This window comes from Monodelphis domestica, chromosome 6 (genome assembly GCF_027887165.1).
Source record: "Monodelphis domestica isolate mMonDom1 chromosome 6, mMonDom1.pri, whole genome shotgun sequence".
NCBI classification, from domain to species: domain Eukaryota; kingdom Metazoa; phylum Chordata; class Mammalia; order Didelphimorphia; family Didelphidae; genus Monodelphis; species Monodelphis domestica.
In genome coordinates, this window is record NC_077232.1 from 211,645,180 (window position 1) to 211,666,421 (window position 21,242).

At 40.3% G+C, this 21,242-nt stretch overlaps 1 protein-coding gene across 1 annotated transcript in view; it reads right to left on the reverse strand.

Moving 5' to 3' along the window:
• Nucleotides 1-335: 335 nt before the first annotated feature.
• LOC103095610 (tripartite motif-containing protein 12A-like) overlaps nucleotides 336-21,242 on the reverse strand; it is a 41,494-nt gene continuing 20,587 nt past the window's right edge. Inside the window, exon 6 of the mRNA XM_056803815.1 lies at nucleotides 336-541. Within this exon, the coding sequence (XP_056659793.1) occupies nucleotides 336-541 (206 nt within the window). The remainder of the gene's footprint in view (nucleotides 542-21,242) is intronic.

The following is a 21,242-nucleotide window of genomic DNA, read 5'->3' on the forward strand; positions in this document are numbered from 1 at the left end:
AGACAGATGCACTCTCCCCGAGTCTATTTTGAGCCAATCAAATCAAGAAGTCAAAGTACTCCTTCTTACCTTTAAGTAGAACAACTCCGAAGTCCCTTACTAGTCTAGAGTAAGTGATAACTCCCTCCACCTCAGGCAGTGACTTGAAAGACTGCGAGAAAACTGCTTTTTAAAAGGCCATCGCCTCCTCATTGATTTCCACCCGCTTCAGCTGCATCCTCCTTCTCAGCCCCGGGTCCACCGCTCCCCCCCCCCCCCCCCCCACGGCCTGGCCACCGCCAAAGCCACTTTTCCCCTGTCCCTGCGACTTCCCACTTCTCCTCTGTTGCTTCCCTCTAACCACAACCACTGACGCCATATCTGGACATGGGAGTGGCAGAGAGCACGGCAGGGATCGAGGCTTTGGGGCCCCGAGGTTTGGCGGAAGTAGAGGAGGACGCCCATCTGTAAAGAAGTTTGGAAATGCTGGGGAGAAACTCCTTCACAAGAAATGGAACCTGGAGGAGCTGCCCACATTTGAGAAGAATGTTCTCAGTGTCAACTAGAAAAAACACAGAACTATTAAATAGTCAAAAATCACTCTTTAATCAAGGGAAAAGGGGTTAGCTCTACTACGACAACAGAGCTGATTTCCAAGACTGCACAGAGTCAAGACGCCCTGGTCACCAGCCCCTGGGAGTGCCACTGACTCAGGATGGACTCTGAGGAACAAAAGAACTTGGGGAACCTATATACCACTCTAGATGACCTGGGGGCTTTAGGATTAGAGGGACAGTTGATTGACTTTACAATGGTGAGAAAGGAAAATGAAGAGTTCCAGACAGGAATAATAGTGAGGGGCTGGGGCCCTACAATGGACACAAAAGGGAAAGACTCAGCCCAGGGCTGGGTCACCTTGGTCATGGACCTTAGCCTTGGGGGGAGAAACCATTGGGACAAAAGGGATGCTTAATATTGAATGGGATTAGCTGTTCTCACCCAAACTACCAGGAAGTTCACTGTCTGGTGAAGAGGGACCTTCCCTCAGGGGGAAACCTCTCTTGTGACAAGGTCAAAACCTGGGGTTTCTACACTCAAACTAAATAAACTGGGGATCTCTAGATTTGCATGTTGACATCAGGAACACCTGATTTGTCGAGGCGCACAGCACAAGAGGTTAAGACATATGGAAGAAGCAAAGAAATTACAGTTCGAGGTCACAACGGCCCAAAACTGTACAATTGGTTTTTATTTAGAATTTATTTCTAATTTAGAATAAATTCTATGAAGCAAACTTTCCTGCAAACTTCATGGATGTAATTGCAAGACAGAACTTTGCCAACCTACTGCTATCCAAGCCCACGGGTGGCCTGTTGCTCTAAGAGGACTGCATCTGGTGGGAGTAGCACAGACTGGATCAGGGAAAATGCTGTGCTTATTGATTTTATTAAAAATATTAATTTTCAATAATTTTCATGTAAATTTTCAACAATTCCGTCTCTTCCATCTTCACCACTACCACCTTAGAACAGTCTTCTTTATTTCTTACTAGATCATTTGCAGTAGCTTCTTAGCTCAACTCCTGAAGTCTTTTTTCTCCCTTTCAATCCATCCTACATAGTAATTAATAACCAATTAGTCTTCCCAAAGCATAGCCCTGACCACAGACATCACTCACAAACCTTCAATGGCTCCCCATCACCAACAGAATAAAATTCATACTTAGTAGATGTGGGGGGCATTCAGGACTCTCCAAAATATAACCTTAGCTTGCTTATCTTTGCAATCTCACCTCACACTAACAAATTCATGGGTCCTGTGCACCAGCCAAACTGGATTTACCTGCTCCCCAAACACTTCCTGCCTTTCTCCAGCTCCATATCCTTGTTCTTGTTCAAAGTTTAAAGTTACATCTCTCCTTCTCCTGTTCCAGAACACTGACCCCTTAATGATACGTCCTCCAAGAAGCCTTCCTTGCTCACCCAAGTGGGACTTTTTTCTTCCTCTACTAAAATTGCTTCTCATTTCATTTTCCTTTCCTATTCTGTGTGTATAGATGTATAACTCTGTTAGGGCTGGAATTGTTTATTATCTATTCTGTCCCCATCTTCCCACCCTGCCCTCTGTCTCCCCACACACACATTTGGGTATCATCCAGTATTTGTGGAGCCAATCAACAAGCATTTCTTAAGCATCTTCTAGGAACCAAACATTGAGAATATAAATGCAAAAAGAGTCCTTGCCCTCAAGGAGTGTACAGTCTACTCAGGAAAATACTGTGGAAGAAGCACAGAGAGAGAGAGGACTTGCAAGCCAGATCATGCAAGAAACAAGGCTGGGGACCTGTCTGGCAATCAAGATGAAGATTCTAAAGGGAATGTCCCCAGGAGGAGGAGGCAGTTGAAGCTGACCAGGGAGAGGATCTGATTCTCTCTCTCTGGGAGTGACTGACAAAGAAAGGAGATTTTGGCTCTCTGGGCTTTTTGGCTGAAGGGGGAAGAAGCTGAACTGATTCTTGTAGCTTCTGTCTGAAGGACCCTGGGGGGGCTTCTGGAATTAGGCTGAGAGACCTTGGTGGTTTTATGAATTGAAAGAAGAAAAGAAGACTTAATAGTTATCCTCCATCTCTGTCTTAGAGTCACAGCTGTGACTGGACTGATTTCCCAAATTCCTCCTATCCCTCGTTATAGATTAGGGAAACCCTCATCCCTCTTACCTCAGTTTCCCATCCTGTTGTTTCTCAATAAACCCCTTACCTGAGAAAGAAAAAAAAAGTATCTTTATAGTCCACTGGGGGGGGGGGGTTGGAGAGGGAGGAAGCCAAAGGCTTCCAGAAGTGGGTGGTTAAGGGAGGGAGGGAGGGAGGAAGAGGTTAGGAGAAAAATATTGATCCATTAGCCATCAAATAGTGATCAGTAGGCAAACCCCAGGGCATTCCCCTATAACAGCATCTCTCAGTGTCTCTCAAAGTACTTCTATCCCCATTGTAACTAAGCAGCCCTCTAGTCCCAAGCCAGAGTATATATACCAGTTATAGCAACAAGAAATAGTTTAACACAGATTATCTATTTTATTACAATACATGTTCACTGACAAGTAAATACAAGATATACACAAACTCATTTCAGAAGGGGGTGTCAACATGGAAATCTGGAGATCCCCAGTTTATTTAGTTTAAGTATAGAAACCCCAGGTTTTGACCTTGTCACAGGAGAGTTTCCCCCTGAGGGAAGGTCCCTCTTCACCAGACAGTGAACTTCCTGGTAGTTTGGGTGGGAACAGCTAATCCCATCCAATATTAAACATCCCTTTTGTCCCAATGGTTTCTTCCCCCTAGGCTAAAGTCCATGACCAAGGTGACCCAGCCCTAGGCTGAGTCTTTCCCTTTTGTGTCCATTGTAGGGCCCCAGCCCCTCACTATTATTCCTGTCTGGAACTCTTCATTTTCCTTTCTTACCATTGTAAAGTCAATCAACTGTCCCTCTAATCCTAAAGCCCCCAGGTCATCTAGAGTGGTATATAGGTTCTCTAAGTTCTTTTGTTCCTCGGAGTCCATCCTGAGTCAGTGGCACTCCCAGGGGCTGGTGACCAGAGCGTCTTGACTCCGGTGCAGTCTTGGAAATCAGCTCTGTTGTCGTAGTAGCAGCGCTAACCCCTTTTCCCTTGATTAAAGAGTGATTTTGACTATTTAATAGTTCTGTGTTTTTTCTAGTTGACAGGGGGAAGCGGACACTAACAATTATAATGAACATGTCATTTATGCTATTATTTTAAAACATCTAAATATTAGCTAAATATTTAAATAAAATATTTAAAAAATAAATATAATGTAATAAAGGGAATCCAGAAAATCTACACTATAGTGAGTGGCACTTGAGTACACAGAACTCTGAAGGGAGTTCTAAGAGGTGGAAAGGAGGAGGGAGGATGTTGCTACCATGAGGGACAGAACCTTCGATGATGTACAGCAAGCAGTCCAGTTGGGCTGGATCAGAGAGGTTGTGAGTAGTGATGTAAAACTTACCTGGATCTTATTGCTAAATGGAGGCATAGGGAGCTACTGAACCTTCCTGACAAGATGAGTGACCTGCCAGACATGTACTTTTGAAAATATCCATTTGGCAGTGGTGAGGAGAAAGAAGACAGGGACACCCCAAGGGGAATTCCTGTTTGTGGTACTGTTCAGAGGACCAGAAGGAGAGAGGGATGGGAACCTTTAGGAGAGATGTCACAGAAGTAGATTTGGCAAATGATTGAATATAGGGGATGAGGGGTGAGAGGGAAGTGCTGGAGATGAGTCCTCCATTGCAAATCTGGGTGAATGGATGAATATTGGTGCCTTCCCTTAGAAATAGCACAGTTGGGGGGTGTAGGGATGATTTCTGTGGTTTGAGATGCCTTTGAGACATCCAGGTGGAAATGTCCAGTGGGAAGTCTTTGATTTAGAAATGGAAGGGGAAAAGGAATACACAGATCTGTTTTACATGCTGTGGTGCTCTCTCCAAAGGCATGTCACCAGAGATACCAGGGTAATACACTGGACCCTAAGACCTTGGACAAAATAACAAAGTATACAAAATTTGTATCTGGCATTCGTATTCCACAGTTATCCGCACCCCCCACTCCTTTGTACCTTCTACTTCCTGGAGCTTCCTCTTTAAGAGATAAGTCAAAGTTTTACTAATGGTTATTCGTTCCTTTAAAGGAGCTTGGGTTTAAATTGTGAAATAAAGTTATTAAATCATGATCATAGGTATCGATTGCTCTATTTCCCAGCAGACTCGAAGACTCATATCTCCAGATACCCTTTTTGGTTATGAATTGTTTTTCAGAACTGTATCCAGTGTGAGTCAGAAACTCTTAAGCCTTAAATTTGCAAACATATATGAAGACATTTTATTAGAACCTTCTCATTTAGAACTTGTAATAATTAGGACTGGAGCTCTTTATAGGAAAAAAATAATGTTTGTTAAATTTACTGACTAGTTCAAAAAATATAGCTATCAAAGTATACGTAAGTTTTTTTATGCTATTGCTATTATTTTATGCTATTTTTATGCTATTTTATGCTATCTGTTGGTTGTTGGACTCTTCTGGTGACTTCATCTGGTAGAGATACTGAAGTGATTTGCCATTTCTTTTTCCAGCTCATTTTACAGATGAGAAAACTAAGGACAACAAGGTTAAGTCTTTTGCCCAGGGTCATACAGCTAGTAAATATCTGAGGCTAGATTTGAACTCAGGCCCAGTGCTCTAGTCTCTGCACCACCTAGCGGCCCAAAAGAAGAGGGACATGGACTCTAAGACCTTCCTCAACACATTCTTTGGGTCTCAGGCTCCTTCCCTGGAGGTTCATTCTTGCTCTACTTACCTGAGAGGATTTTTTTGTGAGGAAAGTACTGAGGACCTGAGCCTCCTTCACCTTGGCTCCTACTTTGATAGACTAATTCAAGGCATTCTTTTTTTTTTTTAAACCCTTACCTTCCGTCTTGGAGTCATACTGTGTATTGGCTCCAAGGCAGAAGAGTGGTAAGGGCTAGGCAATGGGGGTCAAGTGACTTGCCCAGGGTCACACAACTGGGAAGTGTCTGAGGTCAGATTTGAACCTAGGACCTCCCGTCTCTAGGCCTAGCTCTCAACACACTGAGCTACCCAGCTGCCCCCTCAAGGCATTCTTTAAGCTGACTTCTCTAGGTATTTGTTCCCTGGAGCTGAAATACTCATGGAAATGACCTCTTTCCAACAAATGTCATCTCCTCTTCCTGCCACCCTGGATCTGAGCATGGGAGTTTCTTTGCCTTTCCTTCACCTCCCAAGAACATTTTTACAGCTGAGATTTACGATTTAAATGTATAAATATAGAGAGATTTTAGAGCTCTCTCTTTGGAGGTGATTAAAGTGCAATCTTGGAAATCTGAATTATGAGCTATTTTCAAATAATTCCGCTAGATTGTGCCTCTTTTCCCTGTGGTTTGTAGGGTTTGGTAGGACTAGAAATGAGGTCCCAGACTCAGTAAAAGATTTGCCCTACTTGGGGGTAAGCAGCTGATCATGTCTCTTTCACCTAGCTCTAGTAGTCCTCAGGCCAAGTTCTGCTTCCTCCCCTTTTTTTTAAGTCTTAAAATATTTCTATATTTAATTAATTAATTTAGAATATTTTTCCATGGTTACATGAATCATTGTCTTTCCCTCCCCTCCTCCTATCCCCCTCCTATAGCCAACATGCATTCTACTGGGTTTTACATGTGTCATTGATCAAGATCTATTTCCATATTATTAATATTTGCACCAGGGTGATCGTTTAGAGCCAAAAGCCTTTTTTAGACGTTCCTGCCCATACAGTACAGATAAATCTCTCCCGTGTCCAACTGCTATAACACTGCTAGTATTGCCTTCCTTTTTTTGTATTTAATATAATTTTAATTAATATAATAAAATATAAAATTTGTATTTTAGTTCTTTATTCCAGATTTTACCAAACCAAACTAAACAGATATTTCCATATACAGAGAAAAAGATGATACAGAGACAAACCACAAAGTCCAGGAGGCAGAAGATTAGAATGTCATGTATACAGAATAGCAGGTAGCCCCGTCAGCTGGGAAGACATGGAGAGAGAATATTGTAGAATCGATGTAGAAAGAGGCTTGTGGAGACAGGTTATGAAGGTTTCAATGCCAAACATAAGAGAGTTATTTTCCTAGAGGCAGTAGGGAGAGACCAGAGTTTCTTGAGCAAGGGAGGGTCATACTTGGATTTGCGATTTAGGAAAATCTGCTTTGACAGTTATGTGCAGAATGGATTGGAAAAGGAGACAGAGAGATCAATGAGGAGGTTTTTGCTGTAGTCTTAGTAAAAAGCAATGAGGACCTGACTGTGGTGTGAATTGACATTTGTGAGAGATGCTCTGAAAGCAAGGTTGATGAGACGCAGCATCTAATCAAATAAGGAGGGTGATGGAGAAAGAGGAGTTAAGACGATTCCCAAGTTATGGACCTGGGTAACTGGAAGGATTGTTCTGCCCTATTCATAAAAAAGGAAATTAGGAAGATGATTATAAAATTAAGAAGATGGCTAAGTATGGGAGAGACATGGAGGTTGAGTTTTTTTACATGTTGAGTTTGTGTTATGATTAAAATTATTTCAAGAGACCAATTTTGGGATAAGAATGTCAACTTATTGATTAGGCCAGCATCATAACCAATAAATTGGCATAGTTCATTGGCCCTGTCACCGACCAAGGATGCCTAATGACCCAGAGCAGGTAACTATACATATTTTGAGGAGCTCATTATTCATCTCCTTCCTTGAATCCTAAGACACCTCTAATTGTTAAATAGCTAATTGGGAGGTAGTCCATCAGATTCGCAGCCCTTCCCCATCCCTATGTCATGGGAAAAGAACCCTGGTCTCCTTCATTTATTAGCCAAATTCTGCTGAAAGGAAAATATTCTTTGGGATTGTAAGGACAAAGAAAGTACAAAAAGCCACAGAATAGATAGAATCTTTGACCCAGAACCCAGGCACAGAAATACACAGTAAGTCTCTCCAATATATAGGAATTGATTGGGACCTTCCTTATCCAGGGCTCTGATGCAGGAATTAAGACAGTATATATATATAAAATACCCACACATAGACCTACAAGCTGAGATGTTTAGGAGGCATTTAGTGATGGGGAACTGGAGGATCAGGAGAGAGGGATGCTAGGTTTCTTTGTATTTATTAAGTGTGTGAAAAACAAATTAAATACAAAGCTTAGACAAGATACCATTCCTTCACTCAAGTTGCTGACTAGTTAGTAGGGTAATAATCAGTCAGACAATCAAAAACTATTTATGAAGTACCTACTATGCACCAGGGACTGTGCTAAGTCTTGGCAATACAAAAAGAGGCAAAAAACAGTTTCTGCTCTTAAGGAATTTACAATCTAATGGAGGAGGCAACAAACAAGGAAAAGATAGGAAATATAGAAAATCATTCTAGAAGAGAAGGCACTAGAATCAGGAGAGGTTGGAAAAGGCATCCTCTAGAAGATGAGATATTAGTTGGGACTTGAAGCCAAGAGGTAGAGACAAGGAGAAAAATGTCAGGAGTATCTTGGTGCAGAGGAATATAGAAAAATATAGAAAAGGTTAGCATCACTGTTTCAGAGACAGAGAATGAGGTATAAGATTCTAGAACAGTAGGGAAGAACTAGTTACCAAGTCCATTGAAGGCTAAACATAGTATTTTATATTTGATCCTGGAGGGGACAGGGGACCATTTAAGTTTAATGAGTAGGGGTTAACATTGTTGGATTTAACTTGGGCTTCACAAAAATAGTAGAGGCTGGATTGGAAAGGACAGAGACTTGAAGCAAGCTATTTCAGGAATCCAGGTGTGAGATGATGGGAGTGCATCAGAGTGATGGCAGTGTCGGAGGAGAGATGCTGTCAAGTGAAATCTAGAAACCTTGGCCACAGATGTGTGTGTGTGTGGGGTGAGAGATGGTGAGGATTCAAGGATGAGACCTAGGGTGGGCCCGAGGGACTGGGCATGTGGCTTTGCCCTTGGTGGTAACAGGGAAGAGAGGAGGGGAGCGAAATTTTGGAGGAAAGAGAATTCCACTTTGGAGATGTTGCATTTACTGATTCAGTTCAAGATGTCTAATAGGCACTTGGAGCTGTGAGAGTGCAGGCCAGCAGAGAGTTTGTTCTAGATGTCTCTGAAGTTCCTCCTAGTTCTAGATGTGGGCTCCTTTGATCACCCTGAGCAAAGACACTGAATTATGTACATTTAAGGGATTTTGAGTTGTGTGCTTTGACTGGACCATAAAGAGTGTGAAGTGGAGATATCTGGAGATACATGGTGGCCACAGATGGTGAGAGACCTTGAATGCCAGACAGAAGACTTGGAACTTTGATCAGAACAGATCAGGGAACCCTTAATTTTATCTTAATTTTATAATATTATATAATTATGATAAATAAATTTAATAATAAATAATATAATAAAATATAAATAAATAATATAAATAATAACATATACCATATAAATAATAAATAAAAATATTCATAAATAATAAATAAATAAAACTATATAATAAATATAATATAATATAAATAACTCACTTAGTTTTATCACTGCTAAGTGACCCGAAGGACAACAGAAAGATGACCAACCTCAGGAATCATTGACAACTTGCTCTTAAGGAGGATTGTAAAATACATCATTCAAAATATGAGCTGAAAAGGCTATGGGGTTGGTTCCCTAGTTCTCAGAAGGGTTAAGAGACTGGGAGGCTAGACTGTGCATGGGTCCCTGAAATGTGTGGTTTTACTTTTTTTGAACCTTACTTTCTGTCAGTGACAACTCTAAGACAGAAGGGCAATGGTGAGCAAGTGGGGTGAAAGTGACTTGCCCCAAGGTCACATAGCAGAGGCCAGATTTGAATCTAGGTCCACCTGGCTCCAGGCTCAGTGCTCTATCCAGTGGGCCACCTGGCTGCCCCATTTCTTTGAAATGTTAAAAAAAACAGAAAAAGATCTCCTAATCACTAGGTAGGTCTTTTATGGAGGACTTATGGAAAGACACGGATAAGGATAGCTAAGAAACAGATTGGTTGCAATTTTCATGAAATCAAAATCATGGAAAAAAGTCTTATAGAGCCAACTAAAAATATATCTTAATCTTAAATTAAGTGGCACCTATATAATAAATACCTAGAGATGGTTGTCTATATTCTTTATACTCTTTTCCCCCTCAGGAAACAAATGAAACCATTTTTCATACCAACTTTTCCATTTAGAAAATAGTTAATCACCCTGGTCTCTACTTCATTTTAAGACAAAAATGGAATGAACTTTTAACATCATCATTTAAAAAAAGAACATTTCTCTTTGGTTTATAGCGTTAGCCACCAAGATTAACTAGAAGATATGGAATAGTCATCTACTTTTCTTGAAGGCAGTGCTTTTGTCTTAAACTGTAAAGCGACAATCTTCTAAATATTGAAATAAAATGATTACGTAAATGTAGGCAACTTGACAACAAAGCCTCAATCATTTATCCCCTTAGTAGAAATGGTAGAAGGGACCAAAGGACTTTGAAACTGAGACTAAATATGACTTCACTCTGATTTTTAAAACTTCCCCACTGCCTTTCTTTTTTGTTTTTGTTTTTTTAATATTTGGAGAGGACCAAATATTCATTATTTTCCTATGACAAAAGGTCCATAAAAAGTTTTCACTTAAAGGTCAGAGAAATGTTCTAGGTACAGTATTTATTTATGGTAATGGCCTTGTAAAAGAGGAAGAAAGGAAAACAAATGGTTTATCTACTCTCTCCAGATACTAGACTTATTTTTACAAAGAATGAAATATTTTTCCGATGAAGGGTGAAGTAGTTCCCATCCTGTACATCTGAATGGACTTCATCAAGCTCCCACAAATTCTTCTTAAAAATGTTTTGAGGGGGAGAGAAGTGGTTGTGAAGAGGTTGGGGCTGAAATTTTTGCAAGTCATAGAAAAGTATTAACTGAAGGCAAACAAAAGAATTAGGAAATTGCTTTTTATTCTTTAAGATCAATAATAAGAACAAAGCAGTTGTTGAAGCTAAATTAGGTACTGAATGGTGGTCATTGTAGACATCTCCATCGCCAAGCAACCAAATAACCACAAGCACTAGTGTGTATGTGTGTGGAAACATGTATATGTAATATATACATGCATATGCATATCTGTTTCCATATATTATCACTTACTTTATAATTTTGACCACAGTATTGAACATTAAGCAGATTTACTTTTCTGGCAATATTCTGGCAACCTTCAATAATGGTTTAATTTTCATTGATGAGAAGGATAAGAAGGAAGGAAATTTAAAACAAAGGCAATTGATACCAACATGCCAGAAAGTATAGGCCCAGACCATATATCCCATCTATAACATTATTACCAATATTTGGAAAAACATCTATATCCAAAGACTACTTGCCCAAATATTTGGATTTATGAGCATGAGTTTTATTTTATTTGAGAAGGAGCACATTGTCATGAAAAGAGTACTGATCCAAAGACCCAAGTTTGAACTCTGCCCTCCAACACTTAGTATTTGTGTTACTTTGGACAAGTCACCTAACTTGGCTAACTTTCTTTTTGTTATAGTGAGGATAATACTTATACTATCTACTTTACTGTATTATTATGAAGATTAGTTAGAATCTCTATGTGAAGAGACAGAGAGAGAGAGAGAGAGAGAGAGAGAGAGAGAGAGAGAGAGAGAGAGAGAGAGAGAGAGAGAGAGAGAGAGAGATATGGAGGAGGGAGAGAGAACTCACCAATTCCAATTTGTAGGTTCAAGACTATGTGGGACTAAGTAACCTCATGGCTCCATCACTGAGTCTACCCTTTGTAGTCTGCTTAAGGACACAACTAGTTCAAGCATAGGTATTGAGTTAAATAACATAGTAAGAAAAATAGCAACAAGAAATTTGCCCTATAATAGTGGGGCATACCTGACTATAGAGACCCAACATTATTTAGAGGAGTGGATATATATAGAGTGGTACATGGGACATATATGGGCATGGAACATGTGGAAGAATACCAATATGTAATTCCAATTTTTGAGGGCAGTGGATATCTTTCAGTGATATCTTTGTGTTTCTCTGCTCTCCACTGGACTCTCCAATGGACTCCTAATCTCCATTTCTCATCATGGCATCACTGACCTCATAGTCTCTGCTGGATGCTGCTCAACCAGCTATACATTCCCTGGAAATGGTTGATCTACAGTAGTCTTCATTATCTCCAGCTTTTAATGCAATGAAATCCTCTTCAGAGAAGAGAAGGGGTAACATGGTTTTTTAGCTACATAGACTCCCCTCCCCAATCTCTTCTAGAAAAGGAAGAAAAATAATTTCCTCCAGGATCTGCAGAAAGCCTCCTTGTCCTGTTTCCTCTAAGTCTTGGCTGCTCAGACTTAGCATCACTTCAGAACAATGAGCAAGGTCACCCTAAGGCCTTTACACTGGATGTCCTCATGCCTAAAATGCTCCCCTTTCTTACCTTAGTCTCTTGGAATTCATGTTTCTTCCAAATCTCAGCCTCAATCCCACTTTCTGCAGGAGGACTTTTTTTTTTGTTTACTCTGTATCCTATTGCCTTTTCCTCTGAGTTAACTTTCATATTCAAACTCAATTCTAATCATTCAATATCATAGCATTAATCTGCTTAGGAGTTCCATTCCATGATGCAGATTGCAAACCATCCAGGTCTGCCCATCTTATGCCAAATGCTTGATGACTAACTGATTGTCCAAGTCCTCCCATGCATACATATCATGTTTAAGAAATAGGTAAAAAAATGCTCATTTGTCCTGATTAAGAGTTATGAAAAGATGTAGTTCATTGACAATCAGAGAATAGAGAACGGGCTTGCTATTGTCCTGTCTCCAAATTCTTCCCTGCAGCATGGAGTCAAGAAATTACAACATTGTCCCTGGTCACCCCTGGTTGCTGCTGTGTCATAAGATATATTTGTTTCAGCCCCACTATGGGTAGTTGGAATTCCTGTGGGTGTTTCCTAGATGCAATGTCCAGCAATGCTCTCATTCAGAATCCCCTAATAACATAGATTGTAGAGACGAAAAGGACCATAGAAGTCACTAAATCATTGGATCATGAGTTATAGGACTAGAAAGGACTACAGGATTCTTCTAGTCAATCTTTACTGAGGACCAGAGGGATAAAGTAACTTTCCTTGTTGCACACATGTGGGCAGAGCCAGGAGTCAAATATGTGTCTTCTGATTTTATACGCAGCTTTCTTTAACCAGTGAAGGAATTAAATTTTAATGGTTTGACTAAAATATATGAAGATTATAAATAATAATGGTGGTTGCCAATTCAAAGTAATAGTGCTCAAAGTCGAAATTACTTTAATAGCTTTTATTTACAAAAGAGGTAGAAAGAGTGAAAGCAGTGAAATACAAAAGGGTAAAGAAAACATTAGTCTCTCTAACTAAATAATGCTATAATGCTCCAGTGCTTGACTTAGCCAGGACTTGTTGACCTTCAACCAGAAATGAATCCTCACCTGAAGATTAGAAGGGAAAGCCAGCTATCTACTCACCCAAGTTCCATCCAAGAGACCAGACTTGAGCTGAAGATGACTCCTGAGGCCAATTTTCTTCCTTGACCTCCTTCTTGAAGCCAACTCTCTAGTTCCAGAAATTCAGGACCCTTTATATTGACTTCTTGATCCTTTCCCTTTTCACAAGGGCCAATCACAGCTTCCAAATTGCCCAGCACTGCCCAAGGGGAAGTGTTTGTGGGAACTACTTCTCACCTTCTAGAGAGGTGAATACTCATCAAAAAAGTTCACAGATTCTTGGCTGACTGAGGTGTGAATTCTTATTTCCTGGCTGATTGAGTTGAAAAGGTGGAGAGTTCCTCCAACTAGTGTTAAGTAGGGTGTGCAAGCTTTTGTTAATCCTCTCTTCACAATCTGGTGAGGTACTAAGTAGGGGTATTTATGTTATTGTTAACCAAAGTGTTAACTCAAAATGGACAAAGGGAATAAAGGATTTCATTTCACAAGTGTAAACTCAGAAAGAACAAAGAATTCTCTTTTATAAGGCATAGCATAGATTCCCCAACAGGGGTCCCCAAACTACAGCCTGAGGGCCACATGGGGCCCCCTGAGGCCATGTATCTGGCCCCCACTGAACATCCAGAAGGGGCACCTCTTTAACTGATAGTCAGTGAGAGGAGCACTGTATGTGGTGACACCACAAAGTGTGGCATCACTCAGGTACAGTACTACTTCTAGGGACATAATCCTTTGCATAGCACTTTAGAACAAGGAACACAAAGGATTATGTGGCTGCACAATGGAATATGTCAGCATGGTGAATGACAATCTGGGGGAGGGGATTCTGCACTGTGTATATTGCTGCCCAGTTAGGGTTGGGGTTAAGGTTAGTTTTTTATAGTCTGGCCCTCCAACACTCTGAGGGACAGTGAACTGGGCTCCTGTGTAAAAAGTTTGGGGACCCCTGCCCTATAAGAATAACCTCTCCCCTACTTCCCATCCCCCAAAGTACAACCCTCATCAAACTAGGGGCTCAGCTCCAAGGACAAACAAGCTTGTTGGAAGAGTATTTAGAGATAGAATTTTGAGAAGAGGTTTTTTTTCAAAGAAATTGGCACCTTAATTAAATAAATTGGTATTGATATGGCTTTTAGATAAGGAGGTTGCATTTAGTAAGAATCAAGTAATGTCACCACAGAAACAAATCTAAGACACAATCAATTACTCCCATATATGCAAATGAATGGCAAACCAAGCAGGGTGCATGACCTTCAGTACAATTTGGTTTTGATGTTATTGATAGAAATTGGCCAAATAATTCATTTGAGGATGGATTTAATGCATTAACTTGGATCAGTGAAGCCCATATTGTGAATGAGGGGAAATCAAGACTAATAAATATAGTTTAATTTATTATAAAGAAATGTGCCAGACCTGCCAAACAATTTTAGAAACATCCTATAATTTGTCGTGACACTTTATTTATGAAAAGACTAGGGTGCAGAGTTTTTATGAGAAAGCAAATTAGTCAGTGACCCTTCTTCTATGACTTATTTACCAGTGGAAATTTAAAAAAATTAAAAATGATGTATGAAGTTTCAGTGATGTGACTTCTGCAACCAAAAAAAAAAAAAGAAAAGAAAAAGCCAAATCCATCTGTGACAATAAAAAATGAAGAATATATTATTTTACATCCTTGACCCCACCTCATTAAGTTCACTGACTTATAAACTGAAGCAGTGTGATGTAATAGAAAGAGAGCACTGGGTTTGATGATAGAAGACCAGATCTCAGCTCTGACATTTACTGGTTTTGTGACCTTAAATACAGTCACTTAATCTTTGCTTCAGCAACTTCATAGCAAAATGAGGATAATAACTTTTGCAATCTTTACCTGCTTCTTTGGAGTGTTGGGAGGGAAAAATTCTGAAAACCCTGAAGTTCTATTCAAAGATAAGCTGTTATTTTTCTTTATAGAGTCCTGTGTTTAGAATGGATTCAAAAGTCTATCGTTTGTGGCTTTGCTCTGAATCTAGAGCCCTGACTCATCTATGAGAGTAGGGGTTGGGATAAGACTCCTCAGAACTCTCGAGAGCTACATCAGCATATTCAAGAAAACAGCAACATGATGGCCATGTCCAAAAATGTGTGTCTCTCACTACATCTTGGGACCACTCTATATGAGAGGATATGGCTTTAAAAAAATAGAGACCATTTAAGTAAACAGAAGCAGGGTTTAATCTTTCTCATGAGAAGGGGTCATGCCCTAATGGCGACGCTGAAAGCATATGGGTAAACATATGAGCATTTTATAGATTCCTGACACAAACCCCCACCCACTCTGTTTGATACCCCATGATGTTAAGGGTAAATTTTTAGGGTTGAGACTGAATATATTATTTAATGGTCACCAGGGATTTAAATTCTAAATCCCAATGAAATACTCACGTCAGAATAGAAATTTATGGGGGTTTATTTTCAATAGAAGGAAGAAATTAAAAATGAGGGAGAAAGAGAGAAAAGGGTAGAGGATCTACTTTAGCCTGACCTTAGCCAGGCATAGTTCAGAAGCCTCAGTCAAGGGGCCTTCCCAGAAGATTAAATCTAACTTGGATTCTAGCCACCAGGCTTCCTCCAAGATGAGGGGCCTCCTTGGAAGCTGGTGCCTTCAGAAAACCAGGGAAAGAGGATTCAGCCTTAACACTCACCACGTGGTTGCCTAAGAGAAGCAGTCTCAGGTCTCCATGCTCCAGCCCTCCAAGTCAAGAACCACCGCAAAAGCCGCCCAAGTTCCTCTCACAGAAAGTGATGCAAAATATAAAGGCAGTTTTTTACATCACTTCCTGTGTCTCACATGTACCAATGGTGGCTTAAACTTGGCTTAGGACAGCCCAGGGGGTCAGTTAGTAGTCTCCGATTTGTCACTTGCTAGCACATGCAGGTTACAGACCATCCTCTCCTGCACTTAATCCTTAAGTGGGGGTGTATACATTCCTGGTTGCTAAAATTCTAAAGTCTAAATAGTCTAAACACTAAACACTAAAGACTAAACAGACTAAATCTAAAATTCACAATTGTCTGGGGTCCGAACTTACAATCTAGGTTGGAAAGTCTAGTCAATTAGAAAATGATAGGTTACACAGCAGGAACCCCATCACAGCATGGGCTTCATCACGATTTTCAATGGGAGGTAGTTCTATCCTTTGGAGTGGCTCTTCTGACTTCTAAAGGTCAGGGGAGATAAGGAAGTAGGATAGCCTAATGGTTTGCTTTCTTTGAAATGAGAGATCTCTCAACCCACTGCAACTATGGCAATAACAAAATGTTCTTGAGTTGTTGTTCTGAATTTCTAAACAGGTTTTCCTTCTCTAATGGAATCCCACCCCGAGAAGAACAAATTAATTTTTTTCTCTCCATACACAGTCCCTTTCTGTAAGCAGGTTGGTAGCATGCTTCATCATGGGTCTCCTGGAGGTATGATTAGTCCTGAACTGATCAGACTTTGGGGGTTGTCTTTGTGGTACTGTTGTCATGTGGTTTGTTCTCCTAGTTCTGCTCATCTCACTCGGTATTAGTTCATATTTCTTAGAAATTTCTGTGTGAATGTGTGTGTGTGTGTGTGTGTGTGTGTGTGTAGGGGAAGGCACCATCATCTTAAAGAGATGATGCACCCTGGAGGAAATAGGAATGATGTATGCATTTTCCCTTTGGCTTCCTTTAATTACCCTCCTGGATATAAGAGACTGGGGAGGGGGAATGGTCCAAGTCATGACCATGATAGGTCAAACCAGAGTATAATAGATACTGAATTCAAAAGGCAAAAGAGGAAGTGGGGATGGAATTTATATACATTCTAAAGCTATGGATTTCAGCACAGGGAAATTATAGTTGCCAGCAAAATGAATTTTTCTCACCAATCTTTTTTTGCAAAAGATTACCCCATGGAATTTTTTTTACATTAACTTTTTATTTTATTTTTCTCTCAATTACATGTAAGCATTTTTAAACATTCTTTTGAAAACAACAATCAGTTCCATAGTTTTTCCTTCTCTCACCTCCTTCTTGAAAAGGCAAGCAATTGATATGCTAGTGAACATTTCCAACTGGATTTTTCATAGACATCTCAAACTTAACATGTCCAAGAGAACTCATTACCTTTTCTCCTTAATTCATCTCTCCTTTAAACTTTCCAATTGTTGTCCAGCAACATCACCATTCTTCTAAACACCCAGATTTACAACTTTATGATCATCCTCAATTCCTCCTACTTATCTCACATATCCAGTCAGTTGTGAAAGTTTGTCATTTCTACTCCATAAACTCTCTTGAATATATCTCTGACACAACTTGACTTCAGGCTCTCATTATTGTTTGCCTGAATTATTGCAATAGCCTCTTATTTGATCTACAAGCCACAATTCTCTTTCCACTTTAATCTATCCTCCACTCAGCTGCCAAAGTGATTTTCCTAATGCTACCTCCCTACTCAATAAATTCTAGTGGCTCCCTATTACTTCTAAGATCAAATAGAAACTCCTCCCTTTAGCACTTAAAGCTCCTCACAATCTGTTTGCTTTCTAGTTTTCTGGTACTTATTCTCTTCTACACACACTAGGTTCTAGTTCCACTGGCCGATTTGCTTTTCTTTATACATTTATGCTCTATTATCCATCTCTGCACCTTTGTGGTGGCTCTCCCTGCTCACTTCTCCCTTCTACTTTTTTTTACCACTCATTCCCTCCTCAGTTTCTTCTAGTCTGATTGATGACCCTATTACTCTCATGAAATTTCACTCTGAAAGGTCACCAATGACCCTGTAATTGCTAAGTCTAGTAGTCTTTCCTTAGCATCCTTCTTGACCTTGCTGCTTGTGCCTATTGACTGTTTTCTTCTGGATACTTTTTTTCTTGTCTTAGCTTTTCCCTGTACCTAGACCTAGCATTGTACCATTAGTAGGGGTGAGACAATCCCATATGAATTTGATGAGATGAGATTATCAATTAATATTCAGGTGGTACAGTGAATAGAGCTCCAGGCTTAGAGTCAGGAAGACAAGTTCAAATTCTGCTTCGGCCTCTTATACTAGCTGTGTGACTCTAAGCAAGTTATTTAACTCTCTTTGTCTCAGTTTCCTCATCTATAAAATGAACTGGGGATGAAAATGGCAAACCACTCCAGTATCTTTGCCAAATAAACCCCAAATGGAGTTACGATGAATTGCACATGACTGAAAAAACAACTATGTTCCAGACCCTGTGCTAAGTGTTGGGATCACAAACAAAGCAAAAGACAGTCCCTATCCTCAAGGAGCTTACAATCTAATGGATGAGACAACATGCCAACAAATATAGACAAAGGTAGATAAGATGTAATTAAAAGAGAGGAGGCACTGGAATTAAGGATCGAGGAAGGCTTCCTGTAGAAGGGGAAATTTTCATTAGGACCTAAAGAAAGCCAGGGAGGTTACATTTGGATCAGAGGAGGGACAATGTTCAAGGCATAGAATGTCAGTCAGAGGAAATGCCTAGAGATAAATGGAACATCCAGGAGGTCAGTGTCATTGGATCAAAGAGGACATGTTGGGGAATAAGGTATAATAAGAAATGGAATTTTAGGAGAGGACAAGGTAGGGGAGGACTTTGAATGCTAACCAGAATATTTTGCATTTGCTCCTGGAGGCAATAGGAAGCCATTAGAGTTTTTTGAGTATGTGTGGGTGTGGAAGTGGGGGAATAATAGCATGATTGAACCTGTGTTTTAGGAAAATCCCTTTAGTAACTGAATGGAAGATGGATTGGAACAACACTTTGCTGAAAAGACATGGAATTCCTGTTTGGTTCCCAGTGACTAAGACTGCCTCTTAGATGATTGATGGCCTGACATTCAAGGAAATGGACCCTTGTCTGAGAAGTCATCCCTCAATGTGGTCTATAAAAGGGAGCTGACAGACCAGCTCATTCCTTCTTCTGGACTTCCTTTTTGCTTTCCTCTATTTAGGAGACAGACTAGAATGCAGAGCTGACCTGTGTTTTGGGAAGATGAAGATCTGTACACATGAATGGTCTCCTTTACCCCAGAACTAGAAATGATTGCCTCATTGCAGAGGTCTGTGGGAGATAGATATACTTGAAAATGGTATGAGATAGAAGAGACCTTAACAGTGGACTTTTCCAGCTTGTGAAAGGGTAGCAGCTAGGGTGTCAAACAATTTCCTTCAGAAGCATGTGGCAAAAATCAGACATGAGTATACCCACTTAGCCTGAGAGGTGTAAGGGCTAAATTTAATGGTTGGACAATCATTTTATGAAATTATGTAGTTGCCAATATTTATTATATCTTGACTCAGAAATTTATTTAACAAAATAGAGGGGAAACAATGAAGTAGAGAAATGTGAAGGAGGTTAGAGAAAATACATATACTCATTCTCAGCCAGGAGGGCCGATAGTGAGTAACTACAAGGCCTCCTCCAAGATGGTAGCTAGTCTCTTAGGAAACTAGAAAAGTAGTTAGCCTTTCACTCACCCAATGAAGTAGTCCAGGAGTCAGAGTCTAAGTGAAAGCAAAGCTCCAAGCCCACTATCCAAGCTGCAGTCTCCAGCAAGCTCCCTTGAAGACTCTCCCAGTTAGAAGACTATCTGCAGAAGGTAATCTCTTCAGACAATCTTCTCCAACACCATCTCCCTCCCCTTCCCCCACTGAGTTCAGGGTTTGCTTTTATGGTGACTCCTTGTCTCTGCCCCTCTTTACAGGGGCCAATCACAGCTTCCAAATAGTCTAACACTGCCTATGGGGCCATGTTTGTGGAAATCAGTTCACACCTTCTGGAGGGGGTGAATACTCATTGAAAGGGTTCACAGTTTCTGAGGGTGTGAACTCTGAAAACATTTCAAAAGTTTCTGTCTGAGTTAGAAAAAAAGGGTGGAGCTCTTCAAGTATCTTTCTGGCTTCTCACCTAGCACTAAGTAGGGTGTGAATTCACTAATTGGTTTTCCTGAGCTCCTCCACCTAGTTCAAGCTTGTGTTGATTCAATCAAAAGGAAGACAAAGGAGAGTTAATCCTGTCTTCACTCTCTAGTGAGGTACTTAAGTTAGTGTTAACTCAGGATAGACAATAGAGTAAAGAATTCTCTTTCACAGAGGAAAGTCCCAGCACTAGGGGATGCTGGTAGACAACCTCAATTTCCCAAATTTGAGACTTTGGGAATGAAGCCTTTTACAGAGAGAAGGACATTTCCTAATTCTTTATGTATGCTCCTTGGAGAAATTAGAAATCTGCTCCCCAAGTACTTGTATAGCATCTTCCTTGGAGAAAAAAAATCTGCTGAGTTATTTGTACAGCACAAGTTTGAGAAGAAAGGGTTTTAGTGAAGTATGTTTGCCTTCTGGAGGAAACCAGACTACAGGGCGGTTGTGCTAGTGTGGCAGAAACTATGTAGGACTCCATAGGAAGTCTAAAGATAAGAATATCAAAATGATTTCCCAATGACAACCCCAAGTTCAGGACCCTTGTGAGGGGAGCCAGTGGACCATTTGAGTTCTCTAGGTGTCTCTGAATACAGGCTCCTGTGAGTCTTTCACACTTCCTGCGTTTTCAGTGGGGTAAGAGAAAATCTGTCCTACCCATATGCACTGCTACATTGAGTCCCTGTAAGCTTAGACTTTGTTATCCACAATTGGGAAAACCTAGATGTGAGCCAGACCTAAGTTATATTTAGAGATTTTCCTGGAGAAACTCCACATGTAGGCAAAATGCCAAGGAGAGATAATGGCCCTTTTGGGGATAAGTCCTTAGGTATGGACCGAGTCTGTGAGAGCTGTGAACCTTAAAATTTCTTACACTTATGAATGTTGGAAATTTCCCCATTGGGAAATTTCATACTTGAAAAAATTCCTACTGATAGTAAGAACTCTATTGGAATGTGAAAACCCTTGGTATGGGAGGGTCCTTCTCCTCCCTACCTAAGACTACTTTAGGACAGAAACCTTTTGCTAAACAATGGAAAGGGCTTTGACCTATGCTTAAGCATAGAACAGGAAGTTCTTTGAATCATGATTGATTTTAGATTTGATACAATAGAGATACTTGGAATGACAGAACCAGGTCTTGGAACTTACAATCTCCAACCTACTCAGTCTAACAGGATTTAGGAAGGGCTGCAGCAAAGATCAAGATTTAATTATTTAAGA